This window comes from Aptenodytes patagonicus, chromosome Z (assembly GCF_965638725.1).
Source record: "Aptenodytes patagonicus chromosome Z, bAptPat1.pri.cur, whole genome shotgun sequence".
Taxonomy (NCBI): Eukaryota; Metazoa; Chordata; class Aves; order Sphenisciformes; family Spheniscidae; genus Aptenodytes; species Aptenodytes patagonicus.
The window spans coordinates 63,978,691-64,003,974 of NC_134982.1; the positions used below are offsets into that span (position 1 = coordinate 63,978,691).

Consider the following 25,284-nt stretch of genomic DNA (forward strand, 5'->3'; position numbering starts at 1 on the left):
CCCTCAGTGATCCAGCAGGTGCTGAAGCCAGACAGAAAGCCTGTTTTCCACAGCCCTTTACCTTGTTTGATCGCTGGTTACTTTTGATCTGACACTGCCCTCACGCTAGTAATGACTTCCCCCTCACAGAACCCACCTCGCATCTGTCACCCAGAATAAAGGGTATCACACTGCGCCCTGACAAGGCCTATGGCCATGAGATGAGCTGCCAGCGAAAGGCTCCCTAGCTCCCACCATTTCCAATTCAGCTCCCTTTGTTCTGCTGGGTACCGGGGCCAGGGCACCAGTGACAACAGAAAGGATTATACACCAGCTGTGAAGCTGAGCCTTCATGAATTTATATCTTTTCATCTCGGCTTCATCGTCTCCTTAAATGCGGTGAACTTCATGGTGGTTACTATGAAATACACGTCCAACAAATGTTATGGAAAGTTTGTTAAAATCCTCTTTCCCCGGAAAAGAAAAGACAGTGAATGTCCTCTAGTTAAACTGAGAAGCACTTTCCCCCCCCCCCAACTGTTATTATTAAAGTTTTCCAACTGATGTAGGAGATCTCTAAAGGCCAGCTGGCTGGTAGCACTGTAAGGGCAGAGAAAGTGAGAGGGGAAGGATATGATTCTTGTTTTATAGACAAAAAGTGTTTGAGAGTTAAATGAGTGAGTTCCTTATATCCATTTTTTCTTTGGAACTACTGTGTGCTTCAGCAGCAGGTAAAGAAAAGTAGAGGAGGATTTTCAATCAGATCATGTTACTTGGAGAATATATTAAAAAAAGGCATAAAACCTACACATATAGTACTACACAAAATAAGATAAAATGGATTTTGTTTTAGCTTTTAATTACAAGTATTTTAATGGTATTGTTGTTTGAATTTCAGTGTGGTAACACATATCTGAAAGATATAAAACCTTTTTTGGTCTGGAAGTCCAGTTAAAGAACTGAAACTCACGTTACAAAGGATACAATCTCACTTTTCCACTACTATGTAAATACAGATTTGCATGACATGGGTCAGGGTCTATCCTTAAAGATTACACATTGATACCCTAAATAAAAGGGTCCTGACTTCCACAGTGTTGCATACTCGTATTTTAAAATTAATAGGAACTAGGAATACTAGAAGTCTTTGGAAATAATTATTTTAGGACCTAAGCGTGAGTTTAGGAACCCAAGTATGTAAACTGCTCAATTTCCAAAACTGAAATCAGATATTCAAGAGAGCTGTAGGTCTAATTAACATTTAAATGATTCAGAATCAGTACTTCCAGTCACTATTTAAACTTTAAGTTCTGTTGAAAATTCATCTCGATTTTTCCAATCATTTCCACTTAAAAATAATAAACTCTAGAATCCATCTGTTGATGATTGAAAAGCTGGAACAGTATCTGTCAAGGCCTGCTGAATTTCATGTGGCAAGATAACCATGCACAGCAATAGTGCATCATAACCTGCTGACATCCCCACATTCATCCTAGAATAATCCTGAAGCAAAGTGAAAGAATGCACAGAAAATAAGGTCTCTGCTCAGCCTTTTTCCATCAAGAAGCTCTAGGCCGCTATAGTAACATCATCATGATTTACTAAATACTGAAGTCCATCCTTGTAAGATCAGACAAAAAACACAACAGGTAAAGGAAGACACAACAAAGATGGATTTGTCAGACTTTGTGCAAGGCACTAATTGGGAATGCTAAAGCACTGAGATCACATGACTGCATTTAAGGAAGCGGGTTACCTTAAAAGTAAGGCAGACAATGATTCTCAGAGGTTTTAACACAACCATGGTTTCTTGACAAAACTCAGCATTTTCAAATAAAATAATCACATTTTGCCTGACATTAAGCCTGTATGTCACTGTCTATCCCTACATCATCTTTGGTGCAAATGGGGGTTTTTTTAACCTAAAAAGTAGGTTACTGCATGACTATAATGGATACAAAATAGATCTTCAGAACAAAATAATACAGGGAGGGCAAGTATACAAGATTGTGAGTAATAAACTGGAACAAATCTCTCTCTGATTTGAATTAAAATATGAAGCTACAGGCTTTAAAAGAAAATCTTGAGGAGGACAAAAACATTTGTTTTTGCAAGACCCAAGGAAAAGAAAACAAAAAGCATCTGCAATACTTCTCGGCTTATCTGAACAGAATACGAAAAAATGCACATGAATCAAACTGATGAGACATCTTTGCATATGGCAACCTAGGTGAAACTTTTAAACATAGCCTAGAAGGCAAATACTTCAGCTATTCTGGAATTTAAAAAAAGTCAGACAATGGAAAAAAGAACAAAACCTACGTTTAGCAATCCTGAAGATAATCAAAGCAGTAACTAGAAAGACAGCAGGCATTTAAAGACTGCTAGATACTTTTCCACAAACAGTTGAAAAGTTCATTGAAATTACAACTTTCATGGGAATAGATGACCAACTGCAAGAAGGAGAGACATGTTTTCCCTGTCAAACAAGATAAAAAACAGCGTACAGGTTCTGCAGCCTGGACATTGAGGTACATTTACAATGACTGAGCATAACGTTGTATCAATACAGGATTTACTTCAGGCTAATCTTTATTTTAGACTAAATGGAAGCCATCTGAATGAGGTCAGCATAATGCCAAGCCTGACCCTGTCCTGCGTGTAAGCCAGGCCTGCACACTCAGTGCTGTACTAATGGCATGCACTCAATAACAGTAGTGCATACAACGTGTTTGCACCTGCTACTACCACTCGGGGGCGGGGGGGAGAAGGAAAAAAAAAACACCAACCCAACACCCACCACCACCACCCCCCACCACACACACACCAGCTTGTCCTCTACAGATCAAATCCTAGTGAATAACTGTTTTGTGCAAAGCGGAACAGATCCTACTGTCACCTGAGGGCCCTTAACTCGGGGATCCTTGCTGGTAATTTCTCCCCCCTCTTCACAGTAGTCTTAACACTCTTAATTCTGATGAGAAACAGCAATCTTTTTGAAATTTAATTTTTTTGTACTGGGTGGAGGGAGGATGCCATTCTTAATGGCATCAGACACATTTGAAGCTAACCAAACTGACCTTGAACAAACTTGCTGTCAATAAGTGAAAACTGAAAATACACTGTGAAAGTATACCAGGCAAAGCGAAAAGTGCATAACAGAAGGAACGCTGGGGGGGGGGGGGGGCGGGGGGAAATCACTTCAGTCAGCTTAAAAGGGTCTCAATAACACTGAATAACAAGGTGAAAATTATGGGGTTGCACCATAATTGTAATCTCTACTTGAATTTGAAAAGGAATTAAGGTCTGCAAAGACAGAAGCCCTCTGCCTCCTTTAAACAGTTTGCAAGACAGAACAATAAAAAAAAAAAATCAAGTCTTTTGAGAGAAATAATAACTTTCAATAAAGATTTGATACCGACTGCTTGCACTATATAGAAAAAAGTGCGTTAGTTACTAAAAGACATGCTATTTGTATAACAACTAGGTTACATTCAATAACAAAGATAAAACCTCTGCAAAATAATTTAGCTTTCAGAGGAGAAATGGTAAAGAAAAAAATGTGAATATACAAAAATATAGTTATATAAAGAATGAAAAAAAAAATCCCATAGTTCATATAAAAGTTTACTCTTTTTTTAAAATTAAGGTCAGCATTTAATGCTGCTACTGTTAAATCAAAATTCTCAAACAACAGAAGTGTCCAATTTTTCCTTTTATCTGAAGATTTGGAATTTTGGTTTTTTTGCTTGGCTGGGGAGCAGAGAGAGTTTTGAAAAAGATAAGAGACTCTAAAACCACTCCGCAGTCCAACTTTGATTACAATAACAAACAAATAGTTCCCCTGAAATATACAATAATTAGGTAGAGGAAAAATTCTCCTTTCTGCCCCCACCCCAAGCAGTCCACAGTGGTCAGAAAAAACACATTTGTAATAACAGGAATAGAATATTGAGGCTGAGTTGTCAGCCTCAATCCAGCAGAAGAACTCACACATTGGCGATGACTCATGAGATTCACCAAATGATGTTGTGTGTTGGGCCTTCGTATTAAAAAAAAAAAAAACAAAAAAAACAAAACAAAAACACCACAAAACAAAACCACAATTTTGGCATAGTAGAGTTCTTCACCCTATACAGATGCATACAATTTACTTCAACAAAGTAAATTTTAAAATAGCAAATCTAAGCATTTTATAAATTGATACTGAAAATATTTACAAAATATTAAGTTTGTGTTTAGAAGGAGCAACAACATGAATATTGGATCACAAAATGCCTTCAGTTCCAACAGTAATTCAAGGACTGTACAAATAGCAGCTACTGGGTAGTGAGTAATTTAAAGCTTCACTATCTGTGTAATTCACATATAAAAAGTCTAAGAACTGATTTTGACACTTGCTGGCTCAAAAATTCATACAGAAATAGTTTAAAAACTGATAAAATTTTTTTGTTTAGTGGATAAAAATCACAGTGTTAATTGAAGAGATTGGACTTCATCAAGACATCAGAGTACATGTAAATTAAGTTAAAAGTTCCCAAAGTTATAAATGGGGCACCATCACTGAGTGGGTACCTGTCTACTAGCCAGTTCTTAGCCTTTACTCAACACATTTGTCTTTTTTAAAGACAGTTTTGTATAACTGAAATCCATTGGTAAATGCTCATAAAATACACATGGCATAGGCTAAACCACAAAAATATCTGTGTCAATTTATACCTGCAATCTGTATGGTAGAAGTCTACCTATGGCAAAAACACTCCAGGTCAGCAGTGATTTAATTTTTCACATTGTGCTGTATAGCTGAGATTTCACTTTTCACGATGAATCCAAAACCATTTTTCATAATTCCTATCAGCAGACTCACTGCTTTAAGATGTGATTCCCCCCCACCTTTTCATTTTGAGGAAACTATACACTATGGAACATGTTCAAAAATTAATCTTCCCAAGCTAGTCTGATGCTCATAACCTACACCTTTTATTCCACACCCATACATTACTTTGATAATTTTTGTTTGTGGGGTGGCTTGTTGTTTTGGGGTTGTTTTTTTTTTTAAGTTGGTTTTGGGGGAATTTGACCACAACTCCCCATTCTTTTCCAACAGAGAACAGGCTGTAAGACTGGGTATGTTTGGAGAACAGCATCACTTGTAAGACGACTGACCTATCCTCTGATTAGGCTAGCCTCAACTTTAAGGGGATCCATACGAAAAAAAGTAGGAATGAAGTTTGGAGCACCCCTTATAAAGTCTCTTTTCAGTATCACAGAACATGAGACTTCTGGGAAAGCAAGTGTAGTTTATTCACCTTGAGGACTTGACCAGCAAGGCTTTCCAGAACTTTTCTCATTCTTTTTAATCCCCAGCTATATTATCCAATTGACCATCAAAAAACACCCCCACACCCCAAACCCCAAAACCAACCAAACAAAAAACCCTATCCAAACCCTACCACCAAGCAAATTTATTCTTAATTTTTCCAACACAAAAGCTTGGCATCTTAGTTAAAGCTGCCAAAAAAAAAAAAAAAAGGAGTTTTATGGTACTGCACTAGTCTGTTCTTCAGCACATTCTGTCTACTAGTTTTTGCTACGGGGATGGAAAGCCTCTCAGAGAAGAGTGGGACCTCTTTTTAAACTGTTGCATCCATTTTCTACATGAGAGAGAGTCCAGAGCCTCCCAGTTTCCTCATTTTTCCATGTTCCTTACATAAAACCACCAAGGAACAAAACATAGATGAGGAAAAATAAACCAACAAAAAACCATCACAAAACCACAATTGCCTGCTTTTACTTGATCCTACACTTACAGCAGCCCCTAGCATCTAGAGAAAGAAAGTTCAGGTAGCCTTACCAAATCTTTTCAGACCCTAAACAGAAAATGTTCATATTGTGCCATGTCAAGCCACATTGCTCTATATACATTTAGCTGAGTAAAGGTAATTCGAGATGGATTAACACAGACAGTACATATAGGCAGAAAATAGTAACATCAGTTTCTTTTCAAACCTTGGCTTGAACGCAGGCAAGCTGTATTTTTCAGAGGAAAATAAAAGAGCAAAAGCACATCCTTTATACTGTGGTGGTTTCCCCTGCTAATTGGTACAGAAAAACTGCATTTTAAGGCTTCATAAGCAGACATTCATAAAGATTTCTTACTTTTTTTTGTGAAAAATGAGAACTTTTCCAAGCAAAATATTTGCTCGCACACATACTCTTTAGCTAGAAGGGAAATTTCTGTCCGAAGTAGTCAAGGAGGGAATGTTATATGCAACTGAAAACTTACAGTCTTAAAATGGAAATTGTGCTATATTTATGTAGGCAATACAAACTGTACAGACAGCAATATTAAATTAATTGGTAGTTCTTCAATAATATTTGTTTTCAAAATCAACAGCTGCTTTTACAAAAATCTGATTTTGTGGTGTACAAGAGACTAGTAATTACTCCTTACACTCATGAGCCTAACTTTTCTGCATGACAAGCTTAAATCAAGAAAGTCATAATCATGTCTTCTAGATACAACTACAAACAGGTTAGCCACTAATAACAGTAATAATTATGTCCCCTTTCCATGTAGTTCAGCAAAGAAAATAATTTGCTGTGCTCACCTAAAAAAAGAAAAAAAAAAAATCTAAATTTGAACTTTTAGAAATTAGAGAAATTGAATGTTACTTTTAAGATAGCCAAATTTGTCAGAAACAAATATTCCTGGAGAATTAGATAGATGGAAGAGGATTGCATTTTCCTGTGATGAACACTAACTATTGCAGAAGTCAATTGTCCTATTAAACACAGCCACAGCATACCACCGATTTCAGCATGGCAGATTTGATACATAAAGAACATCATTAACAGAGTTACCAGATAAAAGGAACAATTCATTTTGGGCACAAAGTCTTAAGCTAAGATCTAAATCTTTGATCTGCCTATTGCCTTTTATTATGCATCGAAATTTATCTTCTTTCAAAGCACCATTTCCTACAAATACCGGCAGTAGAAAGTTATAAAGCATGTTTAATTCAAGAAGAATCTATTAAAATTTCTTTCTGAACTACTGGACAAAAATTTTACGTTTTTTCTTGCAAATTTTCTTTAAAAATATAAAACCAATAACATTATAGAATGAAATATTTAAATTCTTGTTCTTCAGGTAACGTGCTAAAATGGTGGAGCATTTTTATATATACTATACTACAAAAATTTCTGCACAGCTAGTAGCATCTGAATGTAAACCAACTGAAATCACAGAGATACTTTGCAGATGAAAAATGCTTATACCACCACAAACACCAAGTTTTCAACTGTTTTTAATGTACATTTAGTATCTTTAATATGCTTTAGTACTTCCATCACCTTATTCATCTTCAAACTTAAAAGCCAGTACTAAATAACAAGTAGAAATTGTTCTGCAGACTCAAAAATATCTACACCTTACGAATCATGAAATTAGTGTCACATGATACCACTTTTTTATGCATTACTAAGTAAATAGCTTAAAATTGACAAAAATGGTCAAAACAGTTATCCAGATTTAGTTATTTCTTGTTATAACACTTACTTAAAATGTACTTGGAATTTTCCTTAAAAATTCCTGTAGTTTGAGAACAGGAGTTTAAAGTCTTTGTTTCAATCTTCTACTTGTGTCTAATTTGATGTAGAAACTGTAATATCATTATCTTCATAAGATCAGAGCAAATTACTAGCAAATCCCAAGTTAGCATAAAAAATAAAAAACTTAACATAGCAACTTTTTGCATTACCTCACCCAAGTTTTATTTTAGGGAAGTAAGGTGTAGATTCACAGATATATTAGACCTGTTCCTACAGTCCAAGATTCCACTGAGTGAATGGCTACTTCCATGTAAAAGCAGCAAGAAAAGAAACTAAAACAGCAGTATCTCACCATGCCAATATAGGGTATCCCTTGTTTATGTAATTTGTTTCAGTCCTAGAAGAGAGCGCTTTATGGAAGAGGAAAACAATTACCTACATGAGTGTATGTTACCCAGTCCTTTACTGGGCCCACACAGTAACGCAGCTAAACTGTCACCTGCATGAAAGCAACAAGTAAGCTACTGCCATGTTATCTGAAATGTCATTCCTGCAGTGAAAACACTGGAATTACCTTCAAAGTCAAAGAAGTTTTGAATTTCCAGATAACTCCACCCACAAAAGAAATGAGGAATACGGAGGAGGGGGGTAGAGACCTTCATAGAACATCACAGCCCTACCAGATATAATCAAAAGAATTTTGTTACCTTGTGCCAAAAAAAATTACTTCCTCCAAAGCATGATCACGTTCTTTGTTTTCAGTTTGTATAATAGCATAAGTATCAAAGTGACATCATTCAAGTTTAAAATCCACTGTCCAGATTTCTTTTCTTCCAGCAAGAAAAAAAATCAACCACTTATCTCTACAGTCACTGGAGTTCCACAAGTTTCACATCATTTCACTGAGGACTAGTATCACAACTGAAAAAACAAAAGGTCAGCTGTAGCAACCCTTCCATAATAGTTTATTTGCAATACCTTTCCCAAGTGATATAAAACTTCTATAGTTGGGGGGGGGGGGGGGGGAAGGCAAAGAACATCTACAAGATGTACATACTGTAAACAATTTTAGCTCAAACACATACTATTTCTGTCTCATTAAATGCACTGCAATACTCATTTGTTACTGAAATTTGGTTCCAAATACTTCAAAATCTGGAGACATTATCATCTATGAGCAACAGGAACAGTACAGTGCTTTCAGACTGTACAGTGCTAAAAGACATTTAAAAACAAAGAAAAACAAGATGTTAGCACAAGAATGACTCCTATAGGAAGAAGACATTTTCTAAGATATTCTGAGATGTAATGGGCAGTACTAAAAAAAGGAAGAAAATGATACTACATACAGCTGTTCCGAAATATATAAAATATAAATTTCTGAAGTATCCACCATTAAGATATTTTCAGAAATGCCTAAAACTACAGAAATTCTCAACCACTATTTCATTCTAGAAATTCACATTTTCATTAAATAACAACTGTATTTTAAACAGGTTTATGTAGTACGTGTTGAAACAATCCAATTTCAAGAATACAATCATAAACCTCTTACTCATGTTAGACAGTATAGGTATTCTCTAGATACTTAAGTAGTCCTCAGGATTTCCAAGAGGCTGCGCAAGATTAACAGCTATCACTCCCCTCAAAAAAAAAAAAAAAAAAAAAAAAAAAAAAAGAGAACTTCAGTGCAACCAAAACTTTAATTTTCACATATTCCAAATTGTTAATCAAAGTATTAAAAAGTATTAAGACGATTTGAAAGAAAACTATAAAACTGCTTTTATAATAGTCTTGTGTCAAAACTATAAAATGTCTCCAAACATGAACAGATTTGGAAATACAATAAAGAGAACTGCACAGATGCAAAGAGTTGCAAGCAAAGTTGCATTCTGTGCAAAGTAAATGCCTCCTTTGTAACAACTACATTCTTGTTGCAAAGCCTGACTGCAGTAAACTGGCTAACCCTACCTCTGGTGCAAAATCACAGAGCATCAGAAGCGTAACATCTCCAAGCACACAAGGCCTAGAAAGAAAACCTTTGGGCATGTGACATTTGTGTTAACAAGGGAGACAACAGCAGAGGCACAGCTACGCCTTTAACAGCAGCGCTGTTTTACTGTGCAATCATCGCTGTAAAAATGCAATCCTTGGAAGTGGTCAGAGGAAGTCGTCTGGAAAACTGCAGTTGCCATTGCATGCTCACTCACATCAAAGCTGGCCCATTGGCTTACATTTAACAAAACCAGCAATTTTTTCTTTTGGGAGGGAGGAAAATACTTTGTGAGAACCTCACTATTATTTTTTTTAGTATGGGGAAGTTCTCAGAATTCATAGTATTGTTTAATGAAACAGTAAAGCTATCTTAACAGTTCAGAGCTGCCCACTCCTGCTTACACTCAAGCAAACTCCTGCCCTTACATCAGCCATGCTGCTTGACAGACCCATTACCTTCTCAAGCTCAAGGTACACAGTGCGCTCAGCTTATCAACCCAGCAGAAAACTACTCATTTTTAATGCCCCCACTCCACAAGTTGAGATCACCCAGGTCAGAACAGTGGAGACAGCGCATGGGAAGAAAGTGGCAGCACACAGTGGAACTGATTCTTTGCAACAAACCCCGTTTTGCAGAACTTAGCCATAGCTTGTGATCGCTTTTCACAAATGGCATACAAGCAGCTAGGGAGCTCACAGATACTCATCTACCCTACACAGCATTCATCTCTTAAGAGCTGGAATATCAAGTTATACAGGCTAGCTAGCCTTTTTTTTTCTTTTTTTTTTTTAGCCCTTACCAGTAAGGCAAGTTCATTTCAGAGCATTTATTTGCATGTGTGTTTCATTCTCAGTTAACCACTCTGAAGCCTAAAAGAAGCAAACTTACTCTTACTTCTTTTATAGATTAGCCCTCCAAATACCAATGCTGTTCTACGACATTTAAGTACTATTATTAGTTAGATAGTATTAACAGTAGCAACCATTTTTTGTTCACCCTTCAAAATGTTATTAGTTTTCCATTTCAGCTTATATGCAGCTCAGACATTTTCTCTCTGTTTAAGCAGAAAAATATTTTAAAATAAATACTTCCCATTCACATTTGACCTTTTTCACCATAATTTTCTAACCTAGATTTTTTCTAATTTACATTTTCATAGTTCATACAGAAAATATTCTTAAGTCTATTAAGTCTTACAATTTTACCAAACTGGTAGGAGACGGAACACCAGCACAATCTTTTCCACTGTTGTGGTTTAACCTCATTAGGCAGCTCAGCCCCACACAGCCACTCACTCACTGCCCCCAGTGGGATGGAGGAGAGAATCAGAAGAGTAAAGTGAGAAAACTCATGGGTTGAGATAAAGACAGTTTAATAGGTAAAGCAAAAGCTGTGAGCAAAGTGAAATGAGGAATTCATTCACTCCTTCCCATCAGCAGGCAGGTGTTCAGCCATCTCCAGGAAAGCAGGGCTCCATCACACCTAACAGTTACTTGGGAAGACAAATGCCATCACTCCGAATGTTCCCCCCTTCCTTCTTTTTCCCCCAGCTTTATATGCTGAGCATGATGTCACATGGTATGGAATATCCCTTTGGTCAGTTGGGGTCAGCTGTCCCGGCTGTGTCCCCTCCCAGCTTCTTGTGCACCCCCAGCCTACTCACTGGTGGGGAGGTGTGAGAAGCAGAAAAGGCCCTGACACTTTGTAAACACTGCTCAGTTATCAACGCTGTTTTGGTCACAAATCCAAAACCTAGCACCATATGAGCTACTATGAAGAAATTTAACTCTATCCCAGCCAAAACCAGTACACTCACAAAATCATTCCTATAGTCAGTTTAGTATGCACTCATGTGTCCCAGACAGACATGTATCTATAACCCTCCACCCTCGAAAAACTTAAAAGGTTTAAAAAATCATTTCATATTTTTAGAAAACAGTAATTTCTGCATAATGTCAGAGGAAGGTACAAACCCCCCATAGACAAAAAAACATTTGGATGCAATGGAGGAAGGAGACCAGAAGACAGTCACAAGTTGGTGTCTGAAGACCACACCAGCAAGACAATCTTTAGGAAAGCTTCAGACACAACAGAACTTTCAAATGGTTAATACAGGAAAAATAAAAAAATAAAAAGTTAAGATACAAAACAGAAGAAAGAAGGAACACTAAGTTAAGGACTCTGGGAAAAACACTGGGGCAAAGCTGCACATAGCTCTGAAAGACAGAACAGGATGTTCAAGATTACCTATAGTAAGTGCAACAGTACCTATATCTAAAGCCCAGACAAACAGAGTTTCTTAAGCAATAGCATTCTGGATAAAAAGAACAATGACAGTTGAAAGACCATACCAAATTCTGCAGTAAATAAGGCTGGAATTTCTAGGATGATGGAAGTGCGTAAAACATGCAACACCAAACCCAGGTTTAGATATGGATGATAGATTTACAAGTGTAACTCCAAAAATTTATGTGTCTGGGGCACTGATGTTGCAGTTCAAAAGTTACAACAATTTAACCTTGACTCAAAAAAGAGAATATTTAGGATAGCTTGAGCAGTTCATTCTCCACGCCCTTTCAATTTGCCCGGTAATGCACATGCCAACAATGTAATATTTCAGTGAACACAAGTACTTGGAAAAGCATCTCAAGATATCCAAGAGAGAACAAACATTAATATATTTGTTCCCAGATACTGGTCACTATAGCAGCATGAGAAGAGGGAATGTAGACATTTGTAGAACTTACTTCCATTACACCTAACTGCACACAAGGTTTGATATCTCTCATACTTACAACTTTAAGCTATGTAAAGTTACAGTCAAGTTCTTTGGGAAATAAAGTGTTTTCACTTGTTTTCATTTTTCTAGCTTCATAAAGATAAAAAATTCAACTGGAATTTGCTGGAACAGATGATATAAACAGAGATGCCTGTCTGTCATTCATTATTTTTTACATAATCTTGTCTTTGCCCTACGCAAATAAAAGCAGATTTGTATTATCTTTGATGGATGCAAATTACCACCATTTTAAAATAATGATACTGACAGTTTTAAGGATTTGCTTCACAGCATCATACTTGTGACCTCTTTCAGGAAGAAGCATCACAGCTCACTGGGAGCAATATTATCAGTTTTGATTTATTGCTATCCTTAAGTGAATGGCTGAAGATTTTTACCAAGTACAACATAGGTCAAGATACCGACTTAACAAATGAAGAACTACAAGTGATTCATCTGGAGTTTGCCAATGGTCTCTTTGCCACAAAGTATCACTAGATTAAAAAAACAAGAACAACCTATCTCCTCCCCCCCAAAAAAAACCCTACAGAAACTGAAAATTTTTGTTGCAACTCAATTTAGGTGACTTTATTATCTAGCAGCACACATTCTATTAAAACATACATTTTAGTGGAAAGATTTTTCACTCTAGTATCATGGAACTCTGTTCGTGACTGAAGTAGTGCAATAATACTTGGAATTTACTCAAATAGCAATTAAATACGGATATTTCAAACAATCAGAAAGGCTCCATATCCAGCTAGCAATCCCTGGTCACCAAGTTTTTAAATTAGATTAAAAGCTCAAATAACTTGTTCAACAACAGACAAAATAAAAACAAACCACCCACCCAAAACAAAACAAAAAACCTACAAAAAAACCCCAAACAAGTGCCTACACTCTAGTTTAATTAAAGATCTGTTGTGTCCATTAAAATTTATATAAATCTATAATTTATATAAATCTACCCTACATAATCAAACTTAAACATTTTGCTTAGTTCAGTAACAATTTACCATTTCACTAAGCAGACTAAGCATAAATTTTGTCTAAAATTTATTAATTACTGGAATCTAGAAGAAAAAAAAATAATTTCACTGCATACATCTTTTTCAGTATAGCAGTTACATATTATTACAGAGGTTTTACAGCTTCAGTAAAAGCCTCTTTTGAAGGCAATGTGCTATTGCAACTTTCTACTAATTTGCTTTTACTTACATTAATTCTTTTTACATAAAATGCTAACAGGTCAAATTAGTCAAAATACCACAACAGTAAAGAAATTGTACAGGCATCTTCTGAGCTGACTACTAATTAAGTTTTAACTTTCTATTTGCAGTTTGACAGGGTGCTTAATAAAAACAAAACACTGCATGCTCTAAAAATACAGAAATACCCTATAATACTGCCATTGCCTTTGGTGTGTGTTTCAATTACAATATACAATGGCTCTTCCAGTAACTATACAGAAAGCATAAAAACTGACTTATGTTTAAAACTCCCACCTTACTGCAATTTACTTGTAGGTTGCTTTCAGGTTTTTCCACATTACCTCCATCCATTTGGATTTTTAGTACCTGAATCTTCAGTATTGAGAATATTATTCATTACAGTACTCTAAGTTTGATGTACAAGTTCACTAACATGCCAGGCGTTAATGTGCAGGCATCAGCAGACATAATTTTAATGTATAAATAAATGTATTTAACCTTTTCTAAAATTTTATGCAAAATATATCATCTGCAAGTATCAAATGAATAATCATCTTATAATGTTGACCAAAAAGTAGAAAAAAGTTCTGCATCAGCCACTTTTCCACTCCTATTTTATTCCATCCCTCAGTCCTTTGTCATTAAGTTAGTTTACAGTGTATATATTACACATTTTTATACATAAAATATTCATTAAAAGTGGTAGCAATTTACAGCCTAAAGAATTATTGTAAGTGGTATAATACCTAATTTTATATCAATATAAAAATTGAAAGTTTTGTAAACTGTAGAGTAGGTAGAGCCATTAATCTACCACATGTAACCTAACAAGAGTCCAAAAACATAATTAATGCAACAATATGTATTACAACTCCAGTTCTTAGTTGCTTTTAAAATGTATACACACACACACCATTCATGACAAGTCAACTCACAACATTGAATAGTTGGTTAAAAAGCTCAATAAATGCAATACTCTTAAAAAAGAAAAAAGAAAAAAAAGCACAGAGTAGTGAAACTATATAGCTGACCTTATTATTAAGCCATTGTATTTACATGTACAGTCAAGCATTTGAAAGGGGTATACAACTAGCTTTACAAGAAAATTACAGTCGGTACATTTTGTTTCTGCATAGTATATAGTATAAAGAAGCTGTATTTATAAAGAGACTGAACTCAGGGAACTGGCAATGGGACATGGAGCCATTCACTTCTACCAGTGGCCCAGGTCTGTGGTAACTGAAGTTAAATCATTTGACAGATGGTCGGTAGTTTTTATGAAATAAGCTGGTGCTTTCAGTCCAGTTCCTGGTGCTTTTGTGATGTGGATATCTATCCACTATCACAAACAGGTACTCCCGTTGGCAGCCACAGCAACGACTGAGTGAGCATGGAGACTGAACAAGCCTCTTAACCCTTGCTAGAGGTCTCTCTCTAGGTCAGGGTTTGCAGCACTTTGGTGGGGCAGTGGGGTGAAGCTTGCACTGCTGCTGCTGCTCACGCTGTACCTGTTTAGTGGACAAAAAGAGGACTTCAGTTTCCAATGCTATCAGCCTGAAGAGTTTCACAAACACCGAATTCAGGTTAAAATGAAGTTTTCTTTCACCTGCTTAAATACAAAGTTTCCCCATTGAAGACAAATATTTGGAGGGGGGAGGATGGGGGACAGAAATCATACAAAAAGACGAAAGCATTAGTGAAGGTTAAAAAACAAACAAGAAAAAAAAACAAAAGCCCACACCCTGCAACTCTTTAGTAAAATCTCCTCCTGCAGAGATGTCTTTTGAACAATACAACATAGAAAAATACTTTCAATATAACTAAAGGTACTGCAATTAAAACCCAAAATGTGATGGTAAGCATTAAGCTGAAAATTATTACTTTAAGGGGCTCCTAATTTATCTGACACCAAGGGCTTAATCAGAATTAGTTTGCCTCTCTGACACATACCCTTGAAATATAACTGAAGCGTGAGACACTTGAAGTAGTTTTGGTTTATACTATTAAAAAATAAAATGAATGTAGTAAATAAGAAAATCCACACTTTTAGACACAGATACACATAAAATAATTTGCTTCAAAAAGCAAAGTTTCCTGTGTTGTATTCCTAAATATGCATCCCCAGAAGACACATCCTTGGCCTTTAAGAAGCCACAAGTTCAAAACTGCATCATCATTGCAGAAGGTGGTCTAATCTAGGAATGAGTAAAAAGCAAATCAAGGAACAATAGCTGGTTTTCTCCAAGGTTTCGCTCAGTATCTCCAGTAGTGGTTAGTTTCAACTCATTGACTTTATACTCAGTATATGTAGTATAGATCATAGAATAGTTTGGGTTGGAAGGGACCTTTAAATGTCATCTAGCCCAATCCCTCTGCAATGAGCAAGGACATCTTCAACTAGATCACGTTGCTCAGAGCCCCGTCCAACCTGACCTTGAATGTTTCCAGGGATGGGGCATCCACCACCTCTCTGGGCAACCTGTTCCAAGATATACGTATTTCCATTGTATGTTTTTCAAACTCATTCTATTTTAAAAGAACACAAAATATCCCACAACGTCCCAAAATTCTATCAGTTTTCTCCTTCCCCTTTGCTAATATTTAATGAACTACACAAAGCAAACCTCTTCAAATGCTTCAATAAGAATACACATAACTATATTGCAAGAGACAAACGCTATTTAGTTGAGTAAGCTTTGTTATACTACCAGTCTGAAGGCGTTTAAGAACTACTTAGACAGCAATCCTGGCAGCTGAACCAAAGAGAAAACAGGATCTGTGGAACCAGCACAATATTCAGAAGTTATCTGCTGTGTATCAGTAATTCACTATAGCAAGGACTCAGACCTGTTACCACTACAAAGTCAATACCGCCACCTAAGGGTGACGACAAAGCATTGTATTTATTACCAGATTATTTACAGAAACATTTATATAGAAAATAAAAGTCTGACACCTGCATAGTGGTTCAAATGTCTTCACAGCAAACACATATTTATGCACGAGCACACAATCTTCACTTTTTTGTCTATTAACATCAAACTCCGCGTGAATATTTTACCTTAAGAACCGTTACAGAAACTGCCCAAGTCAAAATGCAACAGTTCTAAACAAAAAACAATAAAAAAAAATTATCAAACTCTGAGAAATAATGTTGTATCAGTTAGATTTCTGAAGAAATGATCGAACCATTTTATTTTCTTGTAAAAATGAACAAAGTGAATGTTCCAGAAGGGAAGCTTATTGAAAGACTAACTTTCCAACGCAGCTTTTAATACTGAACAGATGTCTCAAACAGTTCTTATGAAAGCATGTTTTCCCATATCTCAGCTTAGTTTCAGTGTAGTTATTCAATGCATTTTTAAAGCACTGAACACTATTTTATGGTACATTAGTAGTTTTTGATGCATATGTAACGTGTTTGACAAACTAAAATACAAGAGGGACTTTATCATTACTAGTGAACACTACCAACAATGTCATCTGTAAGGAGTTTTTGCTTTAGAATGCTCTAATTTAATACTTGACAGAAGATGAATCATCATTGTCCAAAGCTATGATATACAGTAGAGAAATCAATCTCAGTATTGGCACATCCTTAATACATATGCATGTGTTCAGCAAGTAAACAGTCCTGTATGTGCATTCTGTGTCTACAAAGAAAACCAGCAATGCTCTCCTGCAGAACATGAGTTTTTAATTAAAAAAAAAAAAAGAAATAATAATTGAAGGGGGAAAGTCTAGAACAACTACAGTTCTTTTCAAAACCTCAAAACAATGAAATAAGCTAGTTAGAAAGTATTTTGAGAAAGTATTCAAGAAGCAGCATTTTTCTGAAATTCCTCCAAGTAGAAGAACAGTTTTAAATAATTATATGTAAAAATGGAAATAGTATATGGAACATGTTGGGGGGGGTGGGGAAAAGGGCAGGGAAATCACACTCTTGCAAATATTTTTCCCCAAAAGTCTCTTTCATTTACTTGTTACCAATGAAAAAGTAAGCTATTTCTTTAAATTCTAAACTTCAGCAGTTCACATCATCAGATGATGTGCAGTTTATATGCCTCATAATACTGCCTTTTCTCCTCAAATAATTTGCCTGGACTAAATTCAAAGCAAAGTACTCTCTCCTCTCCACATTTGCACTGTGTCATGCATAAAGGCCTTTGGGCACACTGCTGAATTAAGTGTTTTGCAGCTGACATGTACGAAGAAGAAAGAGAACTGCTTTCCAAAGTCAAGGGGGGGGGGGGGGCGTAAACCACATAAGGATAAATAAATCAGATTACATTATGCTGTGATTATTCAGAAAACATGAAAATTAAGTTTATTTTGTCCTACAGATTTTTGTACCAGGTTGATTCGAGTCAATGCTTTAAAAGGGTATGTTAAATATTTAATTATATGACATAAAACTGAAATGTTTGTTTTAGTCTATCTTAATTCTTTTTTACTGAAACTAAAAAAGTGTATTATTCACCTATCTTAAGTATTATAGTTTCTATCAAATGTAGCATCACAGTTAACATTAATTTCTACTCTATTATCTGCTACACACTGCAAAGGTGCGCAGAACACTAACAGAATAACCATCTTTAAAAACACTATTAAATAATTATCTGTAAAATATTTACTACAGAAGTGTTCTCACACATCGAGCATGAAAAAAAAGATTATCAAACTGCCAACTGGGCCAAAATTTTGTTATCTTGAAGCGTCCTCCACTCACAGTAGACACTGTTCCTGGACAGAGTTAAAAGATAAACAAGGAACTAGAGACATGGTCAAGTTAGATCATAACCATCTTAATGAACGTATCTGGGAACCATCAGACAAATGATTTGTCTTTAAGCCATCTACTTCACACGATTATGAAGTAACTATTGGAAAGGGAGAAATGCTGCCAGCATTCCAACTGTAGTAGCTTAGTTGCAGTATTATTTCCCATCTACCCCTAAGCAAGCTTGAAAAAGAGAAAAGAGAGGAAGGGAAGAAAGCATAGAGGCAAGAATGCTGTCATCCTGTTACAGCATCTAAAACTCCATCTCCCTTCCTCTTTATAAGTTCCTCCTCCTCATCCACATCTAATTAACCATGAAAAAACACACACTGGGTGGAAGAGGGAGGTACAAATCTATAACTCCCGCCTACTAAGTTTCAGCAACCATTGTATTACAATTTTAGCCATTAAGTCACTGGCAATGAAGAAGAAATGCAATGAAGAAGAAATTAGTGTGTAAAATCAACATAGTTAAGCGGAGAAGGTTCTTCCCAGCTCTAAAATGGAGCTCCCAAATCTAGGTCTACTCTATTCATAGTAAGGAAATGGAGAGTTTACACACTGCTTGTACAAAATTGCTTCTGGGGGCAATCCTTCCCTTTGGGTCCACTGTAGTCACAAACTTATTCTGCATCTCTCTACAAAGAAGTCACAAAACATTTAAAACCTTTTAGGGCTCCATTCTTCTAGGGAAGGCTGCAACGAAAAGTGTTAATTTTCCTTGACAATTCAGGTTAAGTACAGTCCCACTCTCGCTCAGTAAGAGTACTGCACGTTAGAGTGGAGCAGTTCTCTGATTTTTCAGCTGAAGCTACATACTGTCCATCTGGGTTGGAAGGACAAAAAAGGGGTTGGTAGAAAGTTAACAGTGAAATTAACCAATTCATCTTCCACCAGCTTCATTCACGTTAATCATTCATATAAGGTAAACATGAAAGTTATACTCATAGCATTCAATTCCAGCCATGACCATAAAGTAAGAAGTCCAACTAAACTGAACCAAGAAACTAGAAAATGTCCTGGTTTTGTCTGGACAGAGTTCTAATCTGTTCTTCCATTTACACTGAATTTCTGTGAGATTGTTTGATTGTATCAGACTGCCTGGGGACAGATAAGGACAGACAACTTAGTATACTGGCACACTTCGTAAGTCCTGCAATTTTTGTATTTTTTTTTCACTAGGCTCCCAATTTGGCCAGTATGCTTCAGAAAAGAGGCTTTGCATATAATTACTCTTCCATTCAAAGGACAGAGGAAAATTAAACATATTTTGAGATACAAAATACATTAAGAGATACAAATCATAAGCAGTTATGCAAACAACAACAACCTTGTGTTAAGTTAGCCTTGCGATGTTAACTTTTTCCTCACACATCCTTTGCACCTGTTTATTATTTTCAGCTTTCAGTTATTACCATGACATAATCAGCATTTCAAAGAAAGGAAAGGGTCTACTTTTCTGTGAAATGCCTAGTATATTAAACAATCAGAACATAAATTCTTCTTTCTCTGTTTCTGCTCAGCAGTCTGATAATGGAGTTACTTAGCAACAGATGAAGCAACTGAACTGTGTTGCCTGATCCACATTTCACTATAAAGTAACACTCACAAAGGCATTATTTAGCTGCTGGTTGCCTCTGTATAGATGTATTTTTGAATTATAAAATCCATTAGTCCGAGACATGCCTACATGAAAACCCAGCCATCATGTACCATCTATAATAGACTGTGCATTTAGAAATTAATAGAAATTGCCTGTAAGAGTCACATGATTTTGAGCACCTCTGAAAAAGGAAGAAACAAGAAAACAAAAAACAAAACACAGACTTGATTTACAGTATTTACATGGAAGCTACAGAAGCTGTTTAAAAAGGGGGAATGGGGGGAAAGGAGTCTTCCTACAGCAGACTGACAATCTATGAACTTCAAATACACAAACCAAGCCCTTGTATGTCAAGTACACTTTCCTTGCCACAGAATATTTTGATTTCAGAGAATGAATACTTACTTATTTTGAAAATAAACACACACATACTTCCCAAAACCACCTTCTTCGCCAAAAGAGTAGGAAGTAAGATGTGCCACAGCAAATATTAACAGTGGCTTTATTTCAGAAGGCAGTCTTAAAAACAAAACTAACCCACAGAATTTGACACATCAAACAGAAGATTATCATTTGCCACCAACCATTACTCCCTTCTAAGCTAACTCCACGGCATTAAACAATTCCTCTTTTTTGTGTTTTTTTATTTTAGAAGGAGAAAATTTGTATTTTACAACTGCATGAGAACTTTTTACAGGTTGTCTTGGTTCATCACATAAAATTACACTTCCAGCAAAATTTAAAAGTCTCTTGCCCCTAGCAAGGGGAAAGCACGTCAGTTTCTGTAGCTTTGTCATCTAGTGGAATCTAGTGGAATTATGTTATTTTATTCTAAAGATTCAGCACCCTGCAGTTCATAGCAGCTTTATAGCTTATTTCATGTTTACATTTTTAGATCAAGATTTAAGGAGCTGAATTTGGACTTTACAAAGCTAAACCAACTTTGCCACAAGTTTATTTTTTCCTGAAAAATTAAGATTGTGCAGCAGCTTTAAATAAAATTAGACATTAAAAAAAAATTACATTCATGAAAAATTGTGCAATGGGTTAGTTTTGATAAGTCACTTCACAAATTTTCAGAAGTGACGAAACAATTAAAAGAAGTTTCCTATTCGAGAGTACAGATTTTTGTCTTATTTCCAATGAAAAATTAGTATCACATTTCCAGTAATAAAGGCAACTAAATAAAGTGCAAGTGAAGAATATCTTTCCTGATTGTCTTAAAAACAAGAAGATACTTCCTATGTCCCATTTCAACTGAGAACTTAGATGACATTTCAGATAATAAAACCACTGAACTTTTAAGTGCTAACAATTGTAATGTCAACTTCTCAGGTTACATTTCAGACTATAAAGAGAATAAAAACGTCAATGGCAAGAAGTGTAAGATGTATCTATAAGGAAGGCCAAATTAACACCTTACCCACATATTTTCCAATGATCATGCACTTATGTAGGTATTTATACATACAATAACCTTCATGTACAATTAAGTAATCTTTCATGTACAATTATGCAAACCTTGAATACGCACATGTTTTTCCTCTTTCATTCAAGGATAAATAATACTTTGAATTTCCCTACCTTTCTCCAGTTAATTTCTGCAGGAATATTCTTTCCTTCCAGGCGTCTCAGAACTTTCATTTATCTTTTTTTTAATTAAAAGATTTTCTATGTATGAAGATAAATATTACAAGGTCTAATTTTGACAGTACTCAAGATTTTGTTTTGATAGGGGGAGAAGGGGACACACCCTTTTTTCTGCATTTGAACTATTTTGAGATCTCAGTTTTGGCCATTACCTCCTATTTCTCAACTTCCTACAATTCTGATCAAAACCAATAAATGGCTTTTTTTTTTTTTTTTAAATAGAAACCATCCTCAAATGAACCACCTTAGGCATTAGTATCTGTTTGTCTATTTGAAACCAAATATCAAAAGACCCTGAGTACAAGGTATGCTGTTTTCTTACAAATGCAATTTAATTGTTCCAGTTCAGCAGTTTTCAAATGAAAAGTTATAACCCTGACATTAGCTGATAGTTAAGAATTCAACTGCACGCAAATTTTTCTACTTACTTGCAAGAAAAAATAAAAAAAATTAAAGCCAGTGCTCTACTATACCATTTAGTAGATACTGGTTTTCAACATTAGAAACCAAAATTTCAGAGCCTGCTTATAATTAGGACACAAGATAGTTCTATTACTTCTCAACAACTTCCTTTTACTAGCACAGGCACACTACTCTACCGCATCCTGATGAGAAAGTGATATATTTCAAGAAAAGATTATCAGACTGTGTTATTTGTAGTCAAGAAGCCAACCTCCAAAATTTTTTTAGTTTTGTTAAGTTTGCACTTTTTACTGTAGAAAAAACATACTGGTATAAACAAAAGAAACATTCCGTATGGACTTAGTATTTTCCTACACAAACCAGGCATCTCCCAAACAATTACTCCTGGAATGTCATGTCAAAACCAAAAGTGAATATGCATCTGGAATAGCGTTAGTTTAACTTGTACGTTGAGTCATCTTCTGAGCTATCTCTGTAGAACCTAAATTTTCACAGCTAGAGAACATTTTTAAGCAATTCACTGCCAAAAAGCAGCTATTCAGAAGAAAGTTTTAAACAGACACAAAGCAAGAGAAAGCTTTGACAATGAAAACCCTGTGGAAAAAAAAATCATGACATGTACTTACTAATTTGTTTTCTTGCATGTATATTCTTTGCAACTTCAGGCAGCCTTTAGCTATTATGATCATTCCTTCATCTGAGATCTTGTAACACTGCCCAAAATGAATGTCTTTCAATTCTCTGCATTTTGAACCCAGCTGCAATTAATGAAATCAAAGCAAGTATTTAAGAATAAAGGAAAAAGACCAACAGGATTTGACTGAACTGGAGAGTTGAGAGTTAAGATTTCTTTCTCCTTCTCCACCCCCCTTAAAAAAATATCTTTCTTTACAGGTTTTGTAAGTACTATACACAAACAAGAAAGATTATAGTTACAGACATGACAAAATGAAGTTGCTAACTACAGTCAACAAAATGGACCTAAGAGCAGCACGTAAGAACTAAGTTATTTATTGGGCATATATGTAAGTAGCTAACAATACCTGTATGCTAGAGCATTGACAGCATATTTGATTTAACATAACTGCTTCACAGCTTACCCTAAATGCTGCTTTAACACAAGACAGAGAGAGTTGATAAAATCTTCCTGCATGTCTAACAAATAAAGACCTCAGTCACCTTCAGCTTTCACGATGCAAAAAAGAGTTGACTTAAACACTGGTTCCAAATAGCAACTAAGCTCAGGAAAACTCAATAAGCCAGAAGTGAAATACAGTCTCCAGAGAACAGCATTTACTGCAACAAGAAAATATGTCCATAAACCAATTTTTAAAGTAGAAGAGGTCATCTGATTTTAATTAAATCCTAGAAGAGGGTACCTTCTGCCATGTCCCTTTCTGCACTTGGGAAGAAGTTGAAAGGTACTAAATTTACAAAAGAAATTTGTGGAATGGATGGTTACCTGTTTTAGGCCTTCATCAGTGAGTCTGTCTTGATTGCCTACATGCACTTTCTGAAGAAGAGGACACTGAGAGGCAACTGCGATAATAGAGGTGTCAGAAAGCTGTTTACACCTGTAGGCAGTATACCTTAGGAGTCCAGGACATTTAATTGCTAATATGCATACTCCTGTATCAGATACATTGCGACAATCAGAAATATTGATTTCAGTAATATTCTGGCTTCTTGACGCTATCTTTTCCAACAGCTCATCAGTGACCTGCAAAGAAAATACAAATATTCAAATTTAACTTTTTTCATAAACACCTTTAATTTCATTAGCACAAAAACTACTATTTGTAAGATGCATTTCCATAAGCTATTGGGAGAATGAAAAGATTTGTTTTCCAAAATAAGAGCATACCGGTATAATCAGTTTTACAGTTATCTTTAAAGAATCCTGCTCCAACGCTTGGAGAGAATAACAGTTAATGGTCCTCTTCATATTTTAGACAAAGAATTCTCCATACTTTAGCAGAAAAGGATTTGCTTGCCCTTCTATAGCAGCACTCTACTTAGGTACCTAAGCTAGCATTTACAGAAGTAAAGGGTTTATATGTCTCTGAAATGCAACAGGTTTTTACTTAGGCTTTTGTAATCATCCAAAACCAGGTGCCAGCAGACAAATACTACAGTGATGCAGGTAACAATGGGCTTCTTAACAATGGAAAACAGTCACCTAAGGTAGCAGTGAACAAAAGGGATGAGAAGGAAAGAACACCGTAACAGAAAAAAAGCTAATTAAAACGCAGAAGTTTCCTCCTGTTATTTGCTCAGTTTTAAAACAGAATATTTGCATATTTTAAGTGTTAGTCTATGAAAGATCATTAAATCAGATACATGCACTATTTTCCCAGAGCTCCTTTGAAGAAAAGATTCTATCCACTTTGTGCCTGTACACACTGTCGTTAGCTAACATGCTAATAATTTTAAGAGAAGTCAGTCCTACAAAACAGGTAAGAAACATAAAATATTCTTCATGCTCAAGCTTATAAATTAAAACAAAACAAACAAAACCAAAGCAGGTAAGACACAATGCATAGAACTCTCTCACTTTCAAAGTTTAGTTTCAAGAAACCTGAGATGACATATGACGAAAGTCTTCCTAGCAAAACCATTCAGGAATACTTATCCACCACTTAGCATAGATGAGATTTAGCTTTAAGCCTAGAGAGGGCAAGAGAGCAACACAAATCCCTTTTGTTTTTCTCTTACACAGTTGAGAAACAAACACTTTCTTTGCGGCATTCAATCTGTTTTCCATTAGTAGCAAGAATAATCTTTTTTCTTGCTATTTCATCAGGCAGCTCTTAGCTAGGAAACACGACAAATTGGAAAAAAAAAAAAAAAAACCAAAACAAAAAAACCCAAACCAAACCACCAAAAAACACAAACAACGCACAAACAAACAAATAATGCCGCCCCCAAAAAACCCCAACAATAACCAAAAAAACCAAAACCACCAAACCCTCCCTACACATGGAGAAGGATAACATTTGTGCTTAATATTGGTATAGGAACTCAATAAAAAATTGGCAAGATAGGTTTCTTAGGGCAATGCCACAATTGATAAACTTTAGTGAGATTGCAACATACCTAATAGGCAAAACCATTAAAGAACTTTGTAGTAGAAATAAGGCTACACCTCAAGATAATGAAGAAGAAAGACTGATTTGACACATAGTACCTACAGAGCAAAAAGATGGACATCTGGTCTGAGTGTGTTTTGGAGTCACTTCAGAAAAATCAGACAATCTGCTATATAACTTTTCCATAGTGGTTCAGAAATATGTTAACTAGTAACTCTAG

At 35.7% G+C, this 25,284-nt stretch overlaps 1 protein-coding gene across 1 annotated transcript in view; it reads right to left on the reverse strand.

The window, feature by feature from the left end:
- The window catches only part of FBXL17 (F-box and leucine rich repeat protein 17), a 302,561-nt gene that overhangs the window by 263,715 nt on the left and 13,562 nt on the right, over positions 1–25,284 (reverse strand). The window contains exons 3-4 of the mRNA XM_076363233.1: positions 23,438–23,695; positions 22,602–22,733 (exon numbers count right to left, since the gene is read on the reverse strand). Coding sequence (XP_076219348.1) covers positions 22,602–22,733; positions 23,438–23,695 — 390 coding nt within the window. The remainder of the gene's footprint in view (positions 1–22,601; positions 22,734–23,437; positions 23,696–25,284) is intronic.